Source organism: Physeter macrocephalus, chromosome 5, assembly GCF_002837175.3.
Source record: "Physeter macrocephalus isolate SW-GA chromosome 5, ASM283717v5, whole genome shotgun sequence".
Lineage (NCBI taxonomy): Eukaryota > Metazoa > Chordata > Mammalia > Artiodactyla > Physeteridae > Physeter > Physeter macrocephalus.
The window spans coordinates 41600830-41622415 of NC_041218.1; the positions used below are offsets into that span (position 1 = coordinate 41600830).

Consider the following 21586-nt stretch of genomic DNA (forward strand, 5'->3'; position numbering starts at 1 on the left):
TCCGCACTGCCTTACCCGCGCCATTTCTGGGGTTTTACTGTTCTTCGGTTCTTGCTTTTCCTTGAGATGGGAATATGGGTCCTGTCAAAAGAGGGCAACTGATTCCCGCTGTGAAATTGACAGGCATTGCCTGAAGTTGGAGTCATTATGGTTGGAAACCTGCCCTTGGTTTGTAATACTCATCTAGTCTTGTGCTTTTGGCCTTTGAGTCTTCATTTCTCAATGAGATGTGTTGTGGTTTCCTCCGTGAATACTGTGCTTTGTTTTTGTCCCCGGTGAGGCTCAAAACGCCCACCAGCTCCATGAACGAATCCAGTCGTCGAGTATGGACGCCAAGCTGGAGGCCCTGAAGGACTTGGCCAGCCTCTCCCGGGATGTCACGTTTGCCCAGGAGTTTATCAATCTGGATGGCATCTCTCTCCTCACGCAGATGGTGGAAAGCGGCACTGAGTAAGCATCTTTTACCTAGACTTCCAATCTGTCCTGTACTTTATAACGTTTTGCGTATTTGTTACTTTTCTTGTACTTGCGATTTCTTTTTTTTTTTTGCGGTACGCGGGCCTCTCACTGCTGTGGCCTCTCCCGTTGCGGAGCACAGGCTCCGGACGCGCAGGCTCAGCGGCCATGGCTCACGGGCCCAGCCGCTCCGCGGCATGCGGGATCTTCCCGGACCGGGGCACGAACCCGTGTCCCCTGCAGCGGCAGGCGGACTCTCAACCACTGCGCCACCAGGGAAGCCCCTGTACTTGCAATTTCTAGTTTTAAATGCCAGAAATTGTCTAGGCTCAGGGGAAAAAAAAATGGTGTTTAAGATAATGTGTGGGCTGTGGTTTCATAATGTTAGTATTACTATGTTCTCCACCCACCAACTAGCCATTATCTAAGACAATCTCTGAAATTTTAGATTTACAGGAAAAATATTACTCATTATCTCTAAGGGCCTTTCCAACACAAATTATAATTCTTCAAAATATAAATCCCTCACATCCTTTGCTTATCCCTAAAAAAAAAATTTTCCTTCCCTGACTCCATTTTTTAAAAAAGTTAGAATACCTCCTTATGTTTCAAAGTCTTAAACCAGGTCGAAATAACATCCCTGAAGTAATTTTTTAAAAAAATTAACACTTGATTGATGAAATGCATGTCCTTAATTATTTATCATTAAGTACCATAAACATTTATTAGGTACCCATTGTGTGCAGAAAAGTGGAAGTTGGGAAAATTTTAAATGACGTGAACCTTGCCATCTAAATATTTATGGAGGCAGAATTCAGTTGAGGTACAATTCCTCCTGAGGGCTGGGAATCTAGAGGTTGGACCAGTTACATCTCATGGAACCTTATGAGCTGGGGGGGGGGGTAAGGTATCAGTGAATGGGCCTTGAAGGAGTTTGAGTTCTACCATAGGTAAGGAAGGAATGGGCAAGGAAGGAATGGGCATTGGGGAGCTCACCTTCTCAGGGTAGGGTTTGATCTCTGGTGTGATTTTCTGGCTACAGAGCCAGATGGGTCTAGCTTTTACATGTGTGGACAGATAATTCCCTTGACCACAGAATACCAGGGTAGGGTCCACAGGACACTCTTCATTTCCGTATAGTCAGGTGCAACAGGTGAGGACTGTTAGAGCATGCCAGTTAGAGCATGTGAGAATGCTGGGCCAGCTAACTACATAGTAATATGCTAAATAAATAATGTGCAGAGTTGAGATAGGTATTTGTTCGGAAAGAATAAATAGCATTTAGATTTGGGGTGTAAACCTGGGCCAGTTAAATCTCTCTTCAGTACGTGGTGATTTAAAGAATGACCTGCTGACTGTACATGGTAGAGACCTGTCTTGGCCCACTCCCTTCCTTCCTTCCTTTCTTCCTTCCTGTCTCCTCCTACACTTGGCATTATTTAGCCTCTGTAGTTGGCACTAATGAAAGATTCTTTTTTTTCCCTCATTCAAAGAGAGCATGTTTTATAACAGCAAGAATATCTCCTGTATAAGAATGTTCTCTCGAGTTTGGAGTTGGAGGCCTTCATAAAGAAGTAGAGAAAATATCTAGGAGTGAATGGGGGCAGGGGAGTCAAATCCAGGAGGACTGGCAAGCAGGACTGGGTGATCTGGAAAGGGTCAATTGTAGACAGGTATCATTTATTTTTTTAATGAGGACTGAAACTCTGCTCATTACATTTTTGGCAAACATCAGCTTAGAGTAGGGCAGAGAATCTCAAATTCTGGGTGTTATCAGAATCCAAAGTGGTTACTGAAAAATTGGGGTTGGAGCTTGAAACAGCTTGAGGGAAGTTAAATTAGTTTAGGGATCCAAGAGACTGGCCCAAGGAAAAGGAGAAAGAGGGTTCTGTCTTTGTTGGAAGCTCCAGCTGAAATCTAGCTTAGAGCGCGTCAGATCCCTCATTCCTTGTTACTAGTGAGCAGTGGATTGCGAGTTGTGACTACAACCACCTTCCCCGGGAACTGTGGACAATTCATGGGACTGCCACATGTGGTAGGCCCCTCTTCACGCCCACCACTGCTTCTGGTGGGACAGTGAGCCCTGGGAGCTTCTGCCTCCATCACATTTACAAGGTGTTAGATTAAAATGTAAAACTGTCCTCATGTTTATTGATTTATCTAAGTCCCAGCCATTGATGTATCAAAAACACTGCATCAGAGCCAGTCAGGATGGAACCTGCTAATATTAGGTGGTCCTGCCACAGATACCTAAGTATCCAGGGGCTTAAGCTCTGGAATATTCAGAATGACATTGTGTTAATACTTCCAAATTTATCAGAATTGCATAATTACAATTACAGTGGTACATATGCTGAAAGCTAGAGTCCATGTGATATGCGCCCTGAATAGAGGACTGGAGCTGAGCTCCAGTACCTCTGGAGGTTGGCAGTCATATATTTGACAGTGAGGGAAAATGCATGTTAGGGGCTTTACTTTTTTAGTTTCTCATTATATTTGTTTACTAGTGCTTCCATAACAAAATAGCACAGACCAGGTGGCTTAAAGAACAGAAATGTGTATTCCCACAGTGCTGGTGGCTGGAAGCCCAAGATCAAGGTGTTGGCAGGCTTGGTTTCTTCTGCAGCTCTCTCCTTGATTTGCTAATGGCCACCTTCTTCCTAAGTCCTCACATCATCTTTCCTCTAAGTAGAAGCATCCCTGGTGTCTCTTTGTGTGTCTAAATTTCCTCCTCTTATAAGGACACCAGTCAGATTGGATTAGGATGCACCCTAATGACCTCATTTTAACTTAGTCACCTCTTTAAAGGCTCTATCTCCAAATACTGTCCCATTCTGAGGTACTGGGGGCAGAGATTCGACATATGAATTTGGGCGGGGGGACACAATTCAGCCAGTAAGACTCATCAAAGGGACACTCCCACCTTGTGCTCCAGAAGAGAAAGAGTAAAACTGATACTATGTATTGTCTTGTCAACGTTAGGACTTTTCATCTGTGCTGTTGCCTTACTCTACAATTCATCTTGACTTACTGAGTGCCCCAAAGACTGATCACTGGGGACAGGAGGTCTGAATTATATCTCTATGTTTCACATGTCAATACTGAATTTACTTTATGTGAACCACAGTAATTGAATTCTTTTTTTTCTATAGTGTATCATCCTCATTAATATTTTAATTATTTATAATCTGTAAGCCATCCCAATTTGTTACATGCAGCCAGATTTCAGACAGATGAGCAGAACTCAAGACCAGATCTTGGGTGAGTTCCAGTTTGCATTGTCTCTTACACTTTCCCATCACACTATGTTACTGGGAAGGGATGATGTTTCTCTGAATCACCTTGGTGTGTGCCCTCATCACCATTTTATATAAGTTATAGGTCATGCTACACTTCGGATGGAGGAAAGAGGGCACTGGAGCTGTACAACCTCCTCCCTTCCTTCTGCAAGGTCCTGCAACTCATGCTAAGAAGCTGCTCATTTAATGCACAGCTATTTTCAGATCTTTTACTCAGATGAAAAAGAAAAGAGAAAGACACTTTTCTTATAAGGAAACCCGGCTTCTCAATTAAACTTAAACAAGACTTTAATTAACAGGAAACCTCTGGAATATCAACTGCACAAATTAAATAGACCCTACAATTTGGAAGGCACTTACTTATGACTCCTGGGCAGACTTCCAGCTGGGAAAGGCAGAGGTTTCCTGAGCAGGACCTGTGGAAATTTTTAGGAAACACTGAAGAAATGTAGCTGGAATTTTTCTGCTTACTTTGAGCTGTAATGAGATTCAAAGAGAGACTTGCCTGTTTGCCATTGCCCAGGGCTGAGCTTTTAAAGGTCTCTCTCCAGCTGGTACCAGGAGCGACGATGGATGGAAAAATTAGCCACAAAGGAGAAAGGGGAAGTGTCATTTTGGCAGAACACAGTGTCTAAAACTTGAATTTTAATTTTTCCATTCTTGTGGAATTTTGAAATTCCATGTCTAGTTTCAGCTTGAAACATCGATGTAGAAGCAAATAAATTTGTGGGGAAACTTGTTTCCCCAACCTGAGCCAGGAAATGGTGCCCATTAAGGAATGGGCAGTGGTTTTTTTTAAAAGATTTCTCAGAAATTATATATTTTATTTTATTTGAAAGAAAAAATATTGTACCTGCAACTCTAAATCCACTGTAGTGAATAACACTGCTTTTCTTTGGGTTTTAATAAAACACTGTGTTCTTTGTCTATGCTGCTATGCACATAGACAATTGGACAGTTTACCCTGTGCCCTTCTACTGGTCAACCATCAGAAGAACAGGGGGAACATTTCCAAGAATGAAAGGATCCTTATAGTTTCCCACTTGGCAACATGACAGGAAAATTATGCCCTTGGAATATGAGTAAGCAGTAGCAACACCCTGGCAGAAAAGTTAAGAGTGAAAGAAATTAAATTCACGTATTTACGAAAAACTCATTTTTTTTGAATTAACTTTCTCTCCTTAATAAAAAAGATATATTTATTGTTTAAAAAATAAATGTAAATAAGCAGAAGGAGGAGAATAAGAGTCATTTGTAATCTGCCTTTCCAGAGACAAATATTTTTGACATCTTGGTGTATATTGTTTTTGTATATTCTTTTAGATACACACACACACATACACTGGCTTTACAAAAGTAGAATTATATTATTCATGCTCTCTGTAGCCTGCTTTTTGTACCTAACAATATTCCCATGTGATTAAATATTATTCCCCTCATCATTTTTGTTATCTGCCTATTAATTCATTTTTAAAGCTCTGTTGAGGTACAGTTGATATGCAGTGTAATAGGAGAGTTTGAAGGCTATGCAGAGTAGAGTTAACCATTCCCCTGTTGTTGGATATTTACACTGCCTTCAGGTTTTTTCAGGATTATGAACATTCTCTCATCAGTTTTCCTTTCAGCAGAATCTCTGTGAATATTTATTCTGTTGGAATAAAATTCCCGATTCAGAGGAAATACACATGTTGAAGCTGTGTTAAAATAAGAACAGCCCCATAGCTTGTTGACATGTCCTAATTTGTACTTTACCATTCATGTCGGGGGTATGTCCATTCCTAACACCCTGGGCAATACTGGGCTGGCGTTTCCTTAGGGATTCTAGCTCTCCTAAGAAAAATAGCAGTGAGGTATTTGAGGAGCTTTCACTAATCTGGGGAATTTATATAAGTACTTTTTATTTGCTTGGTTGGTCATTTCTCCAAAATTGGCTGTATTAGGAACAGGGCAAAGAGTCCCATAGTTGTTTTAGAGATATGTAAAGCCCTTAAGTAATTGTCTTAAAAACAAGCCACATTTGCTGTATAAACTATCGATCCCCTCCCCATTCTGTCATATAGATGACACAGATGAGGATGTTTGGGTGTATGTATAGCTATGTGTGTTTGTGTTTATAAAAATTGTCATTGTTAGCACACGAACAGTTTCATATTAAACTTCGATTTAATATGAAATTAAATATTCAGATCGTTTTAATATTCATATTAAAATTTAATATGAAATTTAATATTCAGATCGTTTCCTCCTGGCTGGAATCAGAGCTGTGACTGTTTCTCAGGAGATGTGAAAATTGAGTTATGACCTGAATTAAGCACCCTGAAATGATGTCTTGGCTTTGATGTTGCCTGGCACCCACACTTGAGAATGGATTTATAGGTTCTATTCATTTAGCAAAGTATATATTATTTAAGTGCTGAATATTCCTGACACTGGGTTTAGGCACACGGGTGTATGTGTGTGCGTAGAAAATACAAACACGCATATGACAGTTTGCGACTACGTGTGACATTTTTTGAAATTTTGTCTTCATACAGAAGATGAATTTCTTTTTTGAAAGTAACTTTGTTAACCTCCACGGACATGGATTGTTGGCTCTAACTCATGCTGTCGCTTCTGAGAATTCAGTGTCTCTTATAAGCCTTGGTTGTTCTGGAAGGTCCAGGCCAGGCCACATTCATCAGCGACTCTTTGCCAGCCGCCAAGCACAGGTCACACCATGTGTGTCTTGCACTTCACCTCGGACAGAGGCCATGGGGAGGAGCAAGTAGCTCCCCAGACAGAGTCAGAAAGAACCTGCTCTGTGTGGTCTGTGGGCCCCAGCTGAGAAGCCTGCTGTGTCTTCCCATCTCCTTCTGTCTGCTTTCCTGGAGCTGCACTTAGCAGAGCTCAGGGAGTTCCAACTGCAGCAGCCCTGCTGGGGCCCTGCCAGAAATTTGCATCACAAACGCCAAAGGGGCCAGCCGTCTAGGGCTTTGTCGGGGGTTGTGTGGCAGAAAATCCCTTATGCTGGAACTCCGCCTCGCCATCCCTTTTTGCTTTGTTTCTGTGTCTGTCTATAACTCCGGTAATGGAAATGAGAAGGGGTCACACAGCCTATTTAAAGAAGAGATTATCTTCTGCTAGGGAAAAGATGCCATAGCTTGGGCTGAGGTGAGGGGCTTCTGATCACTGTGAAACATCAGTCTTTCGAGAATCATTTGTTCTCCAGATATGTTTCTTTTAAAGTGGTTATATATTGAGAGAGAGAGAGAAAAAACTCAGTTAGGAAAACAGACATCACAACAAAAAGTTCATCTTCTGCTTACATTTACTCTGAAGCCAGAGTGAGGAAGTGGAGAAGTAAGAAACACTGTTTAGGCAATGAATTTCTTTCTGCACTCTGGTCAGGGAGCACTTTCTAAGGCCAGGGTCTGCTACAGGGGGTAGAACACATATATAAACCTAAGGATGCTCAGGCCCTAGGCGAGAAAGTTATTTTGGAATATTGCAGTGACTGCTTTATATATTACACATACCCACCCCACAAGCATTAATTTTGTAGCAGTTCTGTTAAAAGATTAACTGAGGCATATTAAAAATTTTTAGAGTGTATTTGAGCAAAAATCAGTTAGAATTGGTCAGTGCCAAACTGGAAGTGGTTAGGAACACTCTACCCACTGGGGCTGGTGGGGGAGAGGGGAGACCCTTGTAGAGAAGAAGCGGAAGCAAAGCAAGGGAGTTGTTGGATTGGCTGTAGTTTAAAGTCTAGTTGGCTGTTTGTGATTGCTTGTCCTTAGGTTTCCATTTCCTAACCTGGAGGCATTTGCAGGTTTAGGGTTTTAGATCGCTTTTACAGGCCTCCAGAGCATTAGAACCCCTTCTGTCTAAAGGCCTCCTTGTTCAATTAATTTAACAGTTCCAGACTTAATGGAAAAGTTGCAAGATCAAGTTTCACCAGTTGTCCTGTTTGTGTCCTTTATAAAGACCTAACTCTAGAGAGCCCCTTGCACCCAGTTGTCCTGTCTTCTCCTAATTGTTGCAGGAAGGGGGACTCCTTCTAGGGCTGGAGAGTGGGCTCTTGTCTAACACTCAGAAATGAATTGTCCTAGGAGACATATGTACTGACAAAGCAAAAGACTTTATTGGAAAGGGGAGTCCGGGCAGAGAGCAGCAGGGTAAGGGAACCTGGGAGAGCTGTTCCTCCACGTGGCTCACAATCTCAGGTTTTATGGCAATGGGGTGTTTCCAAGTGGTCTCTGGCCACTCATCTTGCTTGTGCCCATATTTGGTCTGACTCAGGGTCCTTCCTGGTGGCACGTGCATCTCTCAGCCAAGATGGATTCCAGAGAGAAAGATTCTGGGAGGTTGATAGGACATATGGACTGGCATCTCCTCCCTCCTTTCGGCCCCTCCCGAACTCTCCCGGTTAGTTTTTGGTGGCAGCACCTTGTTTCTTATCAGGACCTCTTGTTGCCAGACAGCTCATCCAAGTGGTTATCATCGTGCCTGGCCAAGGCGGGTGGTTTCAGTCAACGGTTTCCTAACATAATCTCTTGCAATCTGGAGCTATTCCTTAGTCTTTGCTTTTCTCTCATGGCTTTGACATTTTTTGAGATTATAGGTGAGCCATTTTTAGAATATTCCCCAATTGGGGTTTATTAAAAGGTAATTAATTAGAAGGTAATTATCAGGGAAAGATAAAAGCATGGCTTTCATAGAGATAGAAAATTGAATATGTGTTAAAAGAATGTCTTTTACTCATCTGATATGAGGGAACCAGGCAGATGTTTTCACGGTTCAAAGGAAGAGTCAAAAGGGCACAAACTTAGGGCTTCCCTGGTGGCACAGTGGTTGAGAGTCCGCCTGCCGATGCAGGGGACACGGGTTCGTGCCCCGGTCCGGGAAGATCCCACGTGCCGCGGAGCAGCTGGGCCCGTGAGCCATAGCCGCTGAGCCTGCGCGTCTGGAGCCTGTGCTTCGCAACGGGAGAGGCCACAACAGTGAGAGGCCCGCGTACCGCAAAACAAACAAACAAACAAAAAAAGGGCACAAATTTATATGAAACAGAGCAATGTCGAAATGAATTGCAAATGGAGACAAAACTGGTTTTGCACCTGCAGGGAGGAAGTTAATTAAATCACCACTAGGCAGGACAAAATATACATATGTATCAGTTACCTACAACTTAAAGACAACAGGGCTGGAATCTGATAACCCAGAAGAGTAAGCCATAGACACTGCATAGTTTCCTATTGAAACCCGAAGTCCTTTTTCTACAGGTTTCTCCAGTGTTTTCTTCTTTTAGAAAACATATGTCTTTGGCTCAAATATCACAGATGCTTGTGTTTATTTCATTGCATCCTATTAATGTCACATGATGTCTCTTTGTCTTATTACTGATGTTCACTTTGACCACTTGTTAAGATAGCACCTTCCTGGTATCTCCCTGTAATGCAATTTCCCCACCCTTGTAAATAATTAAGAAATAATTTGGGAGTAGTTACACCATGGGAAATGGAAAGTGGTACAAATCAGGTTTGTATATTTTCTCCCAGAGATTTGGCTCTTCAATAATACTAGCACACCACTCTTTAAAGCAATGTAGGCCATTTGTTCCCTGTTTTATTCATTGGGCTATAATCTATCACTATTATTATTTATTTTGATGTCAAATTTGTCCCAGACATGGGTTTGGAAACTTCATCAAGCTGTATTCTGTGTCCTGCCTCGTCTCCCATTATTCTTTGAGCATTTCTGTACTTTTTGGCTCAGCGAAATGTTCCAGGCTTACCTAGATCTTTCCAGCCCTGGACCGAGTCATTTCTCCAAGGAGCCCCAGTTCCTTTTAGTGGAGGGTAGTGTTTGGCTCTTGCAAAAGGGCCCAAACTCTGCTCAGGCTTCCTTCCCCATGGCCACCTACTTCTTCCACTCTGCCCAATGGCTATTTGAAGGAGAAGGAAAGGAAGCTAATATATATGTGGTTGAAAAATGTCCGCCTGCCATATCAGTAAGCAAAGGACATTGTGGCCATCAAGCCGTCAGCCACTACAGCTGCCCCCCCCCGACCCTGAGGGGTTTCAGGATGGAGAAAAGCAGGATACTGGCCCTAAATCGCTAAGGTGCATGTCAAAGGAATGATTTCAATGAGCCCAGACTGTTACATCTTTTCATATATGGAAAAGCACTAAATCCATTAACTTAAGATGTCTGGTTTTTCTTTATTTAACCATAATCTTTTGATGTTCGGACTCCCTGGTTTATTGCAAAACTCCTATGTGTCCCGGCTCCTCCCTTTCCTCTTCGGAGCCCTCCCTCAGTGCTATCTGAGAGGCTGCCTCTGGGATTGAGTCCTCAGAAAGTCCAACGAATAAAATATAATTCTCAACTTTTAGGTAGTGCATTTTTTCTATATATATATATACATATGTATATATATAAATATGTATATATATATATATTTAAAGAAAGGCAGGTTAAGGAGGGGGAAGGCAGCAGGAAGAGGAAGATCACTTTATGTACATTTTTAACTCCCCACTTTTATCAAATACTAGATCTGATCTTCTCGTGGTCAGTTAGGTTTCTGAAGTGGTTACATTTTATGTGGTTGAAAATGTGAAACTTACCTTCTTCCGAATTGAGTACCTACTCTGCATGTGCCTGACATTATAGTAGTTGAGTTACAGAGCGAGCCTTTGCCTTCAGGTAGCTGGAAGGACAGTGAGATGTCCTAAGTCATGCAGCTGATGTATTCTCAGCACTGCGGACATGGGCGCCACCCTCAGTCTGGTCAAGGAAGGGAAATCAGAAGTCAGGGAGACTTCACAGAGGAGTCTCGAATCAGATGAATTTGGGTAGGACTTCTCTAGTCTGACAAGGAGGGGAAGGGTATTCCCCCAGCAGAGGGAAGAACACACTTAATGCCAGAGAAATGTGGCAGACTTGAGGAATGGGAAGTGGTTTGATAAGGTTAGAAACACTTGTTTCCTAATCTTCTTGACCTAATCTTTAGTTTTTAAAGAAGCATAATTGTCCTTTTTTACAGACATGTATTGATGATTGTGCACTTTTTTTGCAGACTACTATCCCAGGGTTCCATCTGTGGTCCAGGAATTATTGCAATGTCTCATGGTGTCTTCCTTCAGAAGAAGCATTTTTTTCTTCTCTTAAGAAAAGAGAAAGTAGAATTAGTGGGCATTTTACCAAAGAAAGATAATCAACTATTTCTCCATTGTTGAGCATGTACTTAAGAACAACTGGACTAGTGTTTTTTGGCTCTACTTTTTCATTGAAAATATGCCCCTCTTATTTCTAGGGATTTCCCCCTGTTGAATATATACCCATTCTGAGCAAAATGGAGTGTTCTTGTTGCCTTTACTCATAAGTAAATGCAATAGGTTGGTTACAGTGGTTTAATCCCCATCTTTTGATTGTTTCGTATCATTAAAAAACACCAATTTATTGCTTGGAGAAATGTTTTGAAATGAATTAAGTTCTCTTAATGACTGTTAAATCTGCCCTATATCTCATCCTGGGCTTTCTTCGTGATCTGTAATTTGTGTTAAACTCATTGCTTTCACACATGCTCCTTACATGACTGTTTTTGAATTTTGCAGACGATACCAGAAATTACAGAAGATCATGAAGCCTTGGTAAGAATTTCTGATGGGTTGATACAGATGATATAACACTTCCTTCTTCTCTGCATAATTAAGCCCTGTCCTCTGACTGATTGTGTAACTATGTGTCTAGATGTTTTGAGTAAGTGATTTATTTTTGCTTTCTTTTTGATGTTCTTTTTTTTAAAAAATTAATTTATTTTTAAATTTTTTTTTGGCTGTGTTGGTTCTTCGTTTCTGTGCTAGGGCTTTCTCTAGTTGCAGCAAGCGGGGGCCACTCTTCATCGCGGTGTGCGGGCCACTCTTCATCGCAGTGTGCAGGCCTCTCACTATCGCGGCCTCTCTTGTTGCAGAGCACAGTCTCCAGACGTTCAGGCTCAGTAGTTGTGGCTCACGGGCCTAGTTGCTCCACGGCATGTGGGATCTTCCCAGACCAGGGCTCGAACCTGTGTCCCTGCATTGGCAGGCAGATTCTCAACCACTGCCCCACCAGGGAAGCCCCTTTTTGATGTTCTTATGAACAGGTTCTTTAAAAATTTATTTCCCTTTTCTCTTTGCTTTGTGGTAGAAAGAGTATTCTATGTTTGTAACCATAAAATGATCACATCAGGATTGCTACCTTTCTCCTGGAGCAAGGCTAGGCATAATTTTATGTATTACTTTAAAAAAAACCTTTCTGTTTTGCGGCCTATGTGATGTTCAAAGTCAAAAGTCTTTGATTTTCTTCAATGGCTTGGTAAGAAAAAGATCCACATTAAAAAATATATTTAGGGCTGAAGTATGGAATGAAAATTATTTACTTTCAGTCTGAGAATGTGTTCAACCACCTATATATTTGTGAATTGCCTGATAATTATGTTTGGAAATCTCAAAACTTTCTTAGAGTATTCCCTCCTCAGTGCCTTTATTATCCACTAAACAAGGTGAGTCCAAAGAGGATCTAACAAACTCTCTATAATAGGTTGAACAAAGTCCCATTTTGCTAAGTTGTTAAGCATACAGTTTCAGTTTGAGAAGGAAGACTGGACAGTATCTGAAAATGTGCACCTTATTTTTTAAGCCTTCAGAGAAAATTCTGATCAGTGTATGATAGTGGTCTCAAATCATTCATCTTCCCCTACCCCTCCCACTAGAAGAAGTATTAATTGCAGGAACTCTTCAGTTATTAAATTCTAATAAAGTAGAAATACTGAGTTTTTAGGGCAAAGCTTCTTAAACCTAACTTTGATATATATTTTTAATATAGTAGAAGCACTTAATGGTAATAGAAGTAGAAGCCATCTTTTATGAGAATTTACTCTGTCCTGGGCATTGTCTCAATGTTTACACTCGTTACTTCTAATTCACACTTTTATCCACCATACAAGATGAGTAAAATTAGAATTGTTTCCTTTATGAAGAAGTTAAAATGAGGTGGTGTTGGGATTCAAACTGATTTTTTCTCTAACAACCTCATACAATTTGCTAATGCAGAAGAATTTTGGGCTCTGAAGCCAAAATTATTTCTTAAAATTTATCTGCCAGTAGTTGTAATCTTTTGGTATATAGAGGTGTTGGAAGTGTGACTAAGCATGAATCATGATTTCCATTTATCAATCACAGACAAAATCAATGCTCAGGGCCCTGGTAATTGCAAAGTAGCTTAATGAGACTAAGTACCAGAGATAATAATTATAAACTCTAGAAAAAATATTGCAAACAGAAACATCTAAAAACAAGTGTTTGAAGAAACTGTATAGCAACTGAAAACAGACAGAAAGAAGAAGTAAGTCAATCTTTGAGAGAGCAAATAAGCCCTAGATGAGATTTGTGTGTTTCCAGCTTTTTGCTTGAGGACTCCTGCTCATCCAGGTAGCATGGGGTGACAAGAACCCTCAGTCTTAGTAAGTTACTAAGAGGATATAGTTTGGGGCTGGCAGAGAAGCTAGATTATTAAGGGGAATCCATGAAAGAAAGGAGGCTCAGAGGGTATGAGACGACACCATATCTATATATAAACTCTGCCAAATCTATCACTGATCACTGAAGTGTGAATATACGTGTGTATGGGAACCCCAAAGGGACCTGGTAAAATTAGCAACTGGAAATGGAAAGAATTGGGAAGAGATTTAAACTGCCACTCACTGAGGAGTTTGGAGTCTGATTCTAGCCAAGTTAACTTCCTACTAGAACAAAAACCAATTCTTCAGAAGAACAAAACTGAGCTATGAGCCTTGGCAATGTTTCATTCCCAATGTTCAGAATACAGTAAAAAATTACTAGGTATATAAGGAATAGGAAAAGATGATCTATACTTAAGAAAAGAAAGAAAGCAAGTAGTAGAAGCCTACCTTGAGATGACCCAGATGTTGGAAATAGCAGATGAAAATTTTAAAGCAATGTTTATAAATATATTAAAAGACTAAAGAAAAGCATTAGCATATTAAATTCGCAGATGGGGAGTCTCAGCAGAGAAATGGAAATAGGAACCAATTGGAAATTATGAAACTGAAAAGTATAATATTTAAAATGAAAAATTCACTGTAGGAGTTGAAGATGGCAGAAGAGACAGTAACCTTGAAGATATATCAGTATAAATTACCCAATCTGAAGACTGGATAAAGTGAATAGTGAATAATTGACCTGTGAGATAGTAACAATTGATTTTAAATACATTTAATTGGGGTCCCAGAGAGAGGAAACATATAATGGGGCAGAAAAATGTTTTAGGAAATAATGACAGAAAATTTCTGAAATTTGTTGAAAAGCATAAATTTTTAGATCTAAGAAGCTTGTTGAACCCAAGTGGCATATATAGAAAACTATGCCTAGAAACATCATAGTCAAAGTTCTGAAATTGAAGGTTAAAAAGGATACCTTGAAGGCAGCCAGAGAAAAACAACTTATTACATTAAGAAAATAAAAATAAGAATGAGAGCTGAGTTCTCATTAGAAATAGTGGAGGCCAGAAGGCAACCTCTTAAAAGTGCTGAAAGAAAAAAAAAAAACTTGTCAACCCAGAATTCTTTTCTAATAACACTATCTTGAAAATGAAGGTGAAATAAAAGCACTTTCAAATAAAGGAAAACTAAGATGGTTCATTGTTAGCAGATACACACTACAGGAAATATGAAGGAAGTTCTTCAGTTAAGAGGCATCAGATCAAATTTGAAAAAGCAAGACCCAGCTTTATGCTGTTTACAAGAGATATACTATAAATACAAAAGAACATGTAGTTTGAAAGTGGAAAAACATATACCACGTAACTGGAAGTAATAATAAAACAGTTGTTTTATTAATATCAGGCACAATAAGACTTCAAGGCAACATATTATCAAAGATTAAGAGAGATAATTCACAATAAAAAATGGTTGGCTTATTAGGAAGACATAAAGTGTTAAATGTGTCTGTACCTAATATAAGGCTTCAAAGTACATGAAGCAAAATCTGACAACTAAAGAGAAATATAGACAAATCTGTAATCATGGTTGGAGATTTTAAGACTCTTTTCTAATTTCTTTTTTAATTTCTAATCTCCCTTCAAGGAAGAATTTCTTGAAAGCCCTGAGGAATACAATTAGCTGATAGCTTCCCGCTATAGCACATTCAAGATCCATAACAGCTTTCAAACTAAGACCATACACGCTCTTTCTAGGCAGCCCCTAGTCAGTGAGCCTGATGAGCATGGCGCACATACCAGGGCCTGGCCATTTCTGCCCATTGTGGGACCCCTCTAACAGTCCGTACTTATACTGAGCTTCCTCTTGGGCTGGCTGGGACTGTCAGATCTACATCTGCGTCCTCTTTCCTTTCACAGGCATCAGATCTACCTCACGGTCTGAAGGGTATTCTTACCCAGTCTTGCTTTGTGCCTCTTTATCTTTCACAAGCACCACCTATCTTCCAATAAACCTCTTGCTCTCCTTACTCCATCTCAGCATTAACTGAGGACTAAACTGACACAAAACTGACCTATGAGGAAATAGAAAATCTGAATACCCACATCTATTAAAGAAGTTGAATTCATTTTCAAAAGACTTTACACAATGAAAATTGGTTACACTGGTGAATTTTATTATACATATGCAGAAGAAATACCAAATCTACACATATGGTTTCAGAAAATAGAGGTAGAGGGGAAAAGTCCTCAATCATTTTATGAGGCCTATGAGGCCAGTATCACTCTGATACCAAAACCTGACAAAGCCAATGCAGGAAATAATAATTATAGACAATTTAATGAACAGAGGTGCACAACTCCCCAGAAACGTATGAACAAATATAATCAAGCAATGTATAAAAAAGATTTGTGGGCTGTAAAGATTTATCTCAAAAATAGTTCAACATCTGAAAAATCAGTCACTGTGATTTAGTATTTAGCAAAATAAAGGAGAAAACTTAAAGAGAAAAAGCATCTTTATAGATACAGAAAGTAGATAATAGATACAGAAAAAGCATTTCATAGCGTCCAGCAGTCATTCATAAAAATTCTCAGCAATCGAGGAATAGAGGGAACTTCCTCAACTTGATAAAGACTATCTGCAAAAAAAAAAAAGCATTATACTTAATGTTGGAAAATTGAATCCCCACCCCCCCCAATAAAGTTTGGGAATAAGGCAAATATGTAGCACTTCTATTCAACCTTGTACTGTAGTTTTTAGCCATAGCAATAAGTCAAGAGAGAGATAAAAGACATAATGATCAGAGAGGAAGAAGTAAAACCAACTCTATTCGTAGAGGACATGAATGACTATGTAGAAAAGCCTAAGGAATCTACAAAGAAACTGCTAGATGTCATAACTGAATTTAGCAAAGTTTCAGGATATAACATGAATATATAAAAGGGACATATTTTTATACCTTAATAGCAAACAACTGGAAAATGAAATTTTATAATTTCCATTTACAAAGTGTCAAAAATCATAAAATTCTTAGGAATAAATTTAACAAGAGACATCAGTATCTGTTCACTAAAAAAAAAAAATATTGCTGAAAGAAATTAAAGAAGACCTAAATAAGTGGAGAATATACCATTTCATGGATTGGAAGAAACAATATAGTTAAGATAGCAATTCTCTCCAAATTAGGTTCAGTGAAATACAATCTTTTAAAAAGAAATTATGAGCCAATCCTAAAATCTTAAAGGAAATGCACTGGACCTAGAAGAGCCAAAACAGTCTTGAAAAACTCATAAAAATCAGTAAAGTTGAAAGATTTCATTAACTGACTTCAAGACTTCCTGTAAAGTTAGTTATTAACACAATATGATATTGGTGTAAGAGGATCGACAGATCCATGGAATAGAATAGAGTCCAAAATTGATCCACAGTTAAATTTTCAACAAAGGAGCCAAAAGAATATATGCTAATGTAAGTAATGCTATGATTCTAAAGGGTAAGGGAATGTCTGAAGGGCAACAGAAATCCATACATTTCAGTGTATATAAGTTTTACCAGAAACAAAATAAAATACTAGGAAAAACTCAAAGGGCAGGGTAGAACTATATTCATTAATTCTGGCAATTAGGGATATATTCAGTATGATTTATGAATAACTTTGAAACTGGTCTTTATTTTCATCTTTTCTCTGCTTCTCTTTTGGGCATGACACCCAATGGAGGCATTTGGAAGCACTATTCTTTTATAAAATAAGCAGCATAAAATTTAAGTGCTTTGAGATTGGCTGAATTTTGTTGGAAAGAAGAGGGTCTCTACTGAATTGATGAGAAATATTTATTTGAATCATTGCAGCACACATGGTGTGTTGGCTGTGACATGGCTCTCAACCAGCATGTAAAGTTTGCAGTCGGCTTAATTTGTGGCAGTCAGTACTGCAAAATCTTTAGCTTGGCACTTTATAAAAAACAAATAAACCAAACAAATAATAATGCTCCCCGCATGTGCCATGTGGTTGCTTTATATTTGTAATCCTTTTAGCCTTGATCTTCTGCACCCAGCACTGATTTCAGAGACAGGACCTTGGCTCCTGCCTTCCCTCTTGGAGCCTGAATCACTCCTCTAGCAGTGAAATAAGCATCTGTGTCAGGGTTCAATAAGAGCTTTTATAGCTGCCTCATTTGAAATGAGATGATTGAGTCCGTTGATTTGGAAGGTAATAAAATTTTAGCATGGCTCTCCTTTTCTTGCAACTAAGGATTTGAAGTTGAATTTTGAAAAAATTCTCCCTCATGTAAACCTAGTATGCCATCCAGCAACCAGTTATAATGAATTATATACATCATATATATACTATATGTATAATATAGTATATATGCATATTGTATATTTCATAATATATAATATATAACATAAACATAGTATATCTAATAACATTTATATCTATATATTATATAAGATACATATACATATATATGATTATATATAATATGTGTCTAATAACATTATATCCATAGAGTATATAGTTATATATTTAAATATATTAAATGTTATTAGATAATATTTATATAAATATAAATTATATAACATTTATATAAAACAATAGATGGACCAAGAGAGCTATCCTTCTCCTGGGCACCTTGGTGTGATGTGAAGAAGCTTCTCTCATTTGTCAGTTGTTCACACTAATGGGTGATTACAAAGCACAGAAAGCCCTAGCTGCAGTCTCAGAAATGGTACTCCAACTCCTTAACAACCTTGGAGAGTTAAATCCTGGTCCCGAAAGCAGCTTGGAGATTTGGAAACCAAACAACACTCTTTCCCTTTTTCTCCATCTTTTTCCCAGGTCCTTGCAGCCTGTCTGAGGAGCCTGTAGGCAGAGCTCTGGAACACTTAAGGAAGAGGGACAATCCCCAGATGTTACTAAGGCCATTTGGATTATGAGTCCATTGAGCAAGGAGCAGAGTCATTTTGCCTTCAGATAATTAGACAGCATAAATACAATTTATCTTTTGCTTTTAAAGCAGTTAATGAAGACTAATATCATCTCTAGTCCCTGCTACAGGGAATATAAAGAAGAGTTTGATTTCAGCGGCATGTTACTCCTTTTTCACTGCCTGTTCCATTGTTCTTTTAGTGACAATACTGAGGCAGTATTTTTGCACTATGTGGAGGTCACAAATGCCATCCTCCAATGTCTTATAGGTGGGCATCTTATAGCAGTTGAGGTCTTTTAGCATGCCAGGTGTAAACAAATGTCAGCCATTCGTTATCACTTCGTGGTTGTTTTTCCTTTTTTTAAGTAAAAAAATTGCTAATATGGTTTATCACTAATAATATAATAAAATAATACATTAGCTAATATTGTTTACTAATAATTCTGTACATTATTATGTGACAATATTTTCACAGTAATACTAATGCCTACATAATCTGTTAATAAATCTTACTAATTGCTTTTATTTCCTGGCTCTCTTATTTTCCTGAGGCAATTTCCTGCTTTTTTTTTTTTGCAAGCTAATGTTTGGATTTTCTTAGGACTCATTGTCTGTAGAAAGAGCCATTCTGGAATTTTTATATAACCTTTTTTGCTAGTATTTTTAATCCATTTTCCACCTTTCTACTTTTTTTTTGTTTTCTTAAAAGAAGCTTGAGTTTTTGGGTTTGGAATTTCTTTTTGGGGGCATGATTCTCTGATGCCACCCTGTATGATTGGGATTGCCTGCCTGTGACTCAGAAAAGCCTTAAAAAAATATTTGCTGCTTTTCTCTCTGGCTTGAAACATTTGGCTTTTCTTGCAATTTTTTTTTTTTCTCTCTCCAAGGACAGGGAATTCTTGACACAGTGAAGACAGACATTTGAAAATCATGAGCTTTATGTACCTTTTTAAAATCCACTTTGCATAATGATAATAACTAACATTTGCATACTGCCTTCCATGTGCTATACAATGCTTAGAGGGCTCTAAGTATGGTAGCTCCTTTCATTTCCCCAGCAATCCTCTGAGTTAGGTATCACCACCACCACCAGCATCACTGTCATCCTCATTTTTATAAAATGAGGAAACCGAGGCATACAATGTGTCCTTGTCCACTGAGAGCTGGAGGGTAGCCTCTGCTGTCTGACTCCAGAAACCAACCTCTTAACCGTTTCTATCAGGCGCACCTCATCCCCTCTGATCTCCGGCAGCTTGGGATCACGGTCCTTTCCTGAGAGCCGCTTCCTCTTTGGTAGGTCTCTTTTCAGCATCACAGCTTCGGAGATGATGCAGAATTTTCCAGGTCTGTTATTGAGGCTGGGCTGAGAACACTAGGAAGAAGGGAAATTGTGAAGCTGTTTTAAAAGAAATATGAGCTTGTTTCCTATTCTATTAATTGAAAATGGATGGGAAGATTCAGTCTAAACACTTTATGAGACTTTGTAGTGTAGCAGTTGTGATATATAAGAGTCTACAGATTAAAAATCTGAACAACTAACTTTATTTTTAAAAAATCAAGCATATGAATCAGTGTGGTTGTATATAGTGTGGAGATCCTGATGGGTGTCAATGTACTTGAAGAGAAAGTACTTATCTTGAGAGTTTTGAGTTACTATTTATTATGGTGATAATTTACAATAGAGGTGAGTTTCTGTAAAAGATTCTCAGTGTTGTTTTGAAAGCACTAGAAATCAGGGTATTGTCTGATAAGGTTCACGGGTGGAGCTTTTTTAGAAGACCGTTCTTTTACTTGAGCTTGCCTGATCTCTGCTTAGACTTCTAACCCACTCATGAGACCCTTCTTACAGCCTTTTGAATCACAGCAAGTCTATGGCCAGCAAACAGTTATTATCTATAATATTCTAGAAAGATATTATATAAAGCCTATTAACTAAAGATAAAATGCTGGCCAGTGTAATATAGAAATGAATATGCTTACTTACATATATATTTGTATCTATGTGTGTGTGTGTGTAAATGCACTCACCCAAACACACACACACACAATCAGTGTGGTTGTATATAGTGTGGAGATCCTGATGGGTGTCAATGTACTTGAAGAGAAAGTACTTATCTTGAGAGTTTTGAGTTACTATTTATTATGGTGATAATTTACAATAGAGGTGAGTTTCTGTAAAAGATTCTCAGTGTTGTTTTGAAAGCACTAGAAATCAGGGTATTGTCTGATAAGGGTCACGGGTGGAGATTTTTTAGAAGACCGTTCTTTTACTTGAGCTTGCCTGATCTCTGCTTAGACTTCTAACCCACTCATGAGACCCTTCTTACAGCCTTTTGAATCACAGCAAGTCTATGGCCAGCAAACAGTTATTATCTATAATATTCTAGAAAGATATTATATAAAGCCTATTAACTAAAGATAAAATGCTGGCCAGTGTAATATAGAAATGAATATGCTTACTTACATATATATTTGTATCTATGTGTGTGTGTGTGTAAATGCACTCACCCAAACACACACACACACACACACACACACACACACACACAAATATAGACCACAAGAATCCTTTGCAAAGTGCTAATACTGTTAATAGAATTATTTATAATCTTCCTTGTTGGATACCCAGAGATAATAAAAGAAGCATATTGCCCTCTTCCTAATTTTTGTTTGCTGGGAAGCTTTTTTAAGCTACCATTTACTGAATGCTTCTATGTTACACACTTTATTAAGTGCTCTACAAGCAGCCCTGTGATTAAATAGATTTCACTATCCAGTTTTTCAGCGGAGAAGACAGAGGCTCAGGGAGATTAGGGACCCGCCCAGTACAACACAGTTCACCTGAGTGAGAGTGTGAGCCCAGGTGTGTCCCACGGAGGCCCTGGCTCCCCTCTGTGAAGCCAGCTGCCTCCTGTCTACTGACTCATGTTTGCAAGGACATTGCCTATGGCCCAGCTGCTTATCCCAACGATCTCTTACAGTTCTGCTTGTATTCATCTTTCTAAAGCTTTCTCACTTCTGTCTTCCCTTGTATTTAGCTCTTGGGCCCATCACCCTTATACCATCTTGTGTTTTCCAGCTTTGGAGACATGCTGTCCTTCACCCTGACGGCCTTTGTGGAGCTGATGGACCACGGAATAGTGTCCTGGGATACGTTTTCGGTGGCATTCATTAAGAAGGTAATTCAGATTGTGCTTCCCAAGGTCAAATCACTTCCTTCTTTTACAGATATTTTTCTCTGATTTGAGCATATTTTAGAGTCGTTTCTTTTAGTTTTTTGTGTTAAAGTGTGAGTGTGGTTTTTGATAGTATTATGTATGTGGGGGTCAGGGCACCTAAATTCTGTATGAAAAATGATGTTTTCGGTCTTCCCTGGTGGCGCAGTGGTTGAGAGTCCGCCTGCCGATGCAGGCGACACGGGTTCG

At 39.1% G+C, this 21586-nt stretch overlaps 1 protein-coding gene across 15 annotated transcripts in view; it reads left to right on the top strand.

The window, feature by feature from the left end:
- Positions 1-21586, top strand: part of ELMO1 (engulfment and cell motility 1) — a 557053-nt gene that overhangs the window by 173089 nt on the left and 362378 nt on the right. For all 15 annotated transcript variants that reach the window (XR_008617342.1, XM_055084916.1, XM_024131642.3 and 12 more), the window contains 3 exons: positions 281-450; positions 11348-11383; positions 21241-21340. Coding sequence is in view for 14 of the 15 variants with exons in the window: in XM_055084916.1 (XP_054940891.1) it covers positions 281-450; positions 11348-11383; positions 21241-21340 (306 nt within the window). In the remaining variant the exon portion in view is untranslated. The remainder of the gene's footprint in view (positions 1-280; positions 451-11347; positions 11384-21240; positions 21341-21586) is intronic.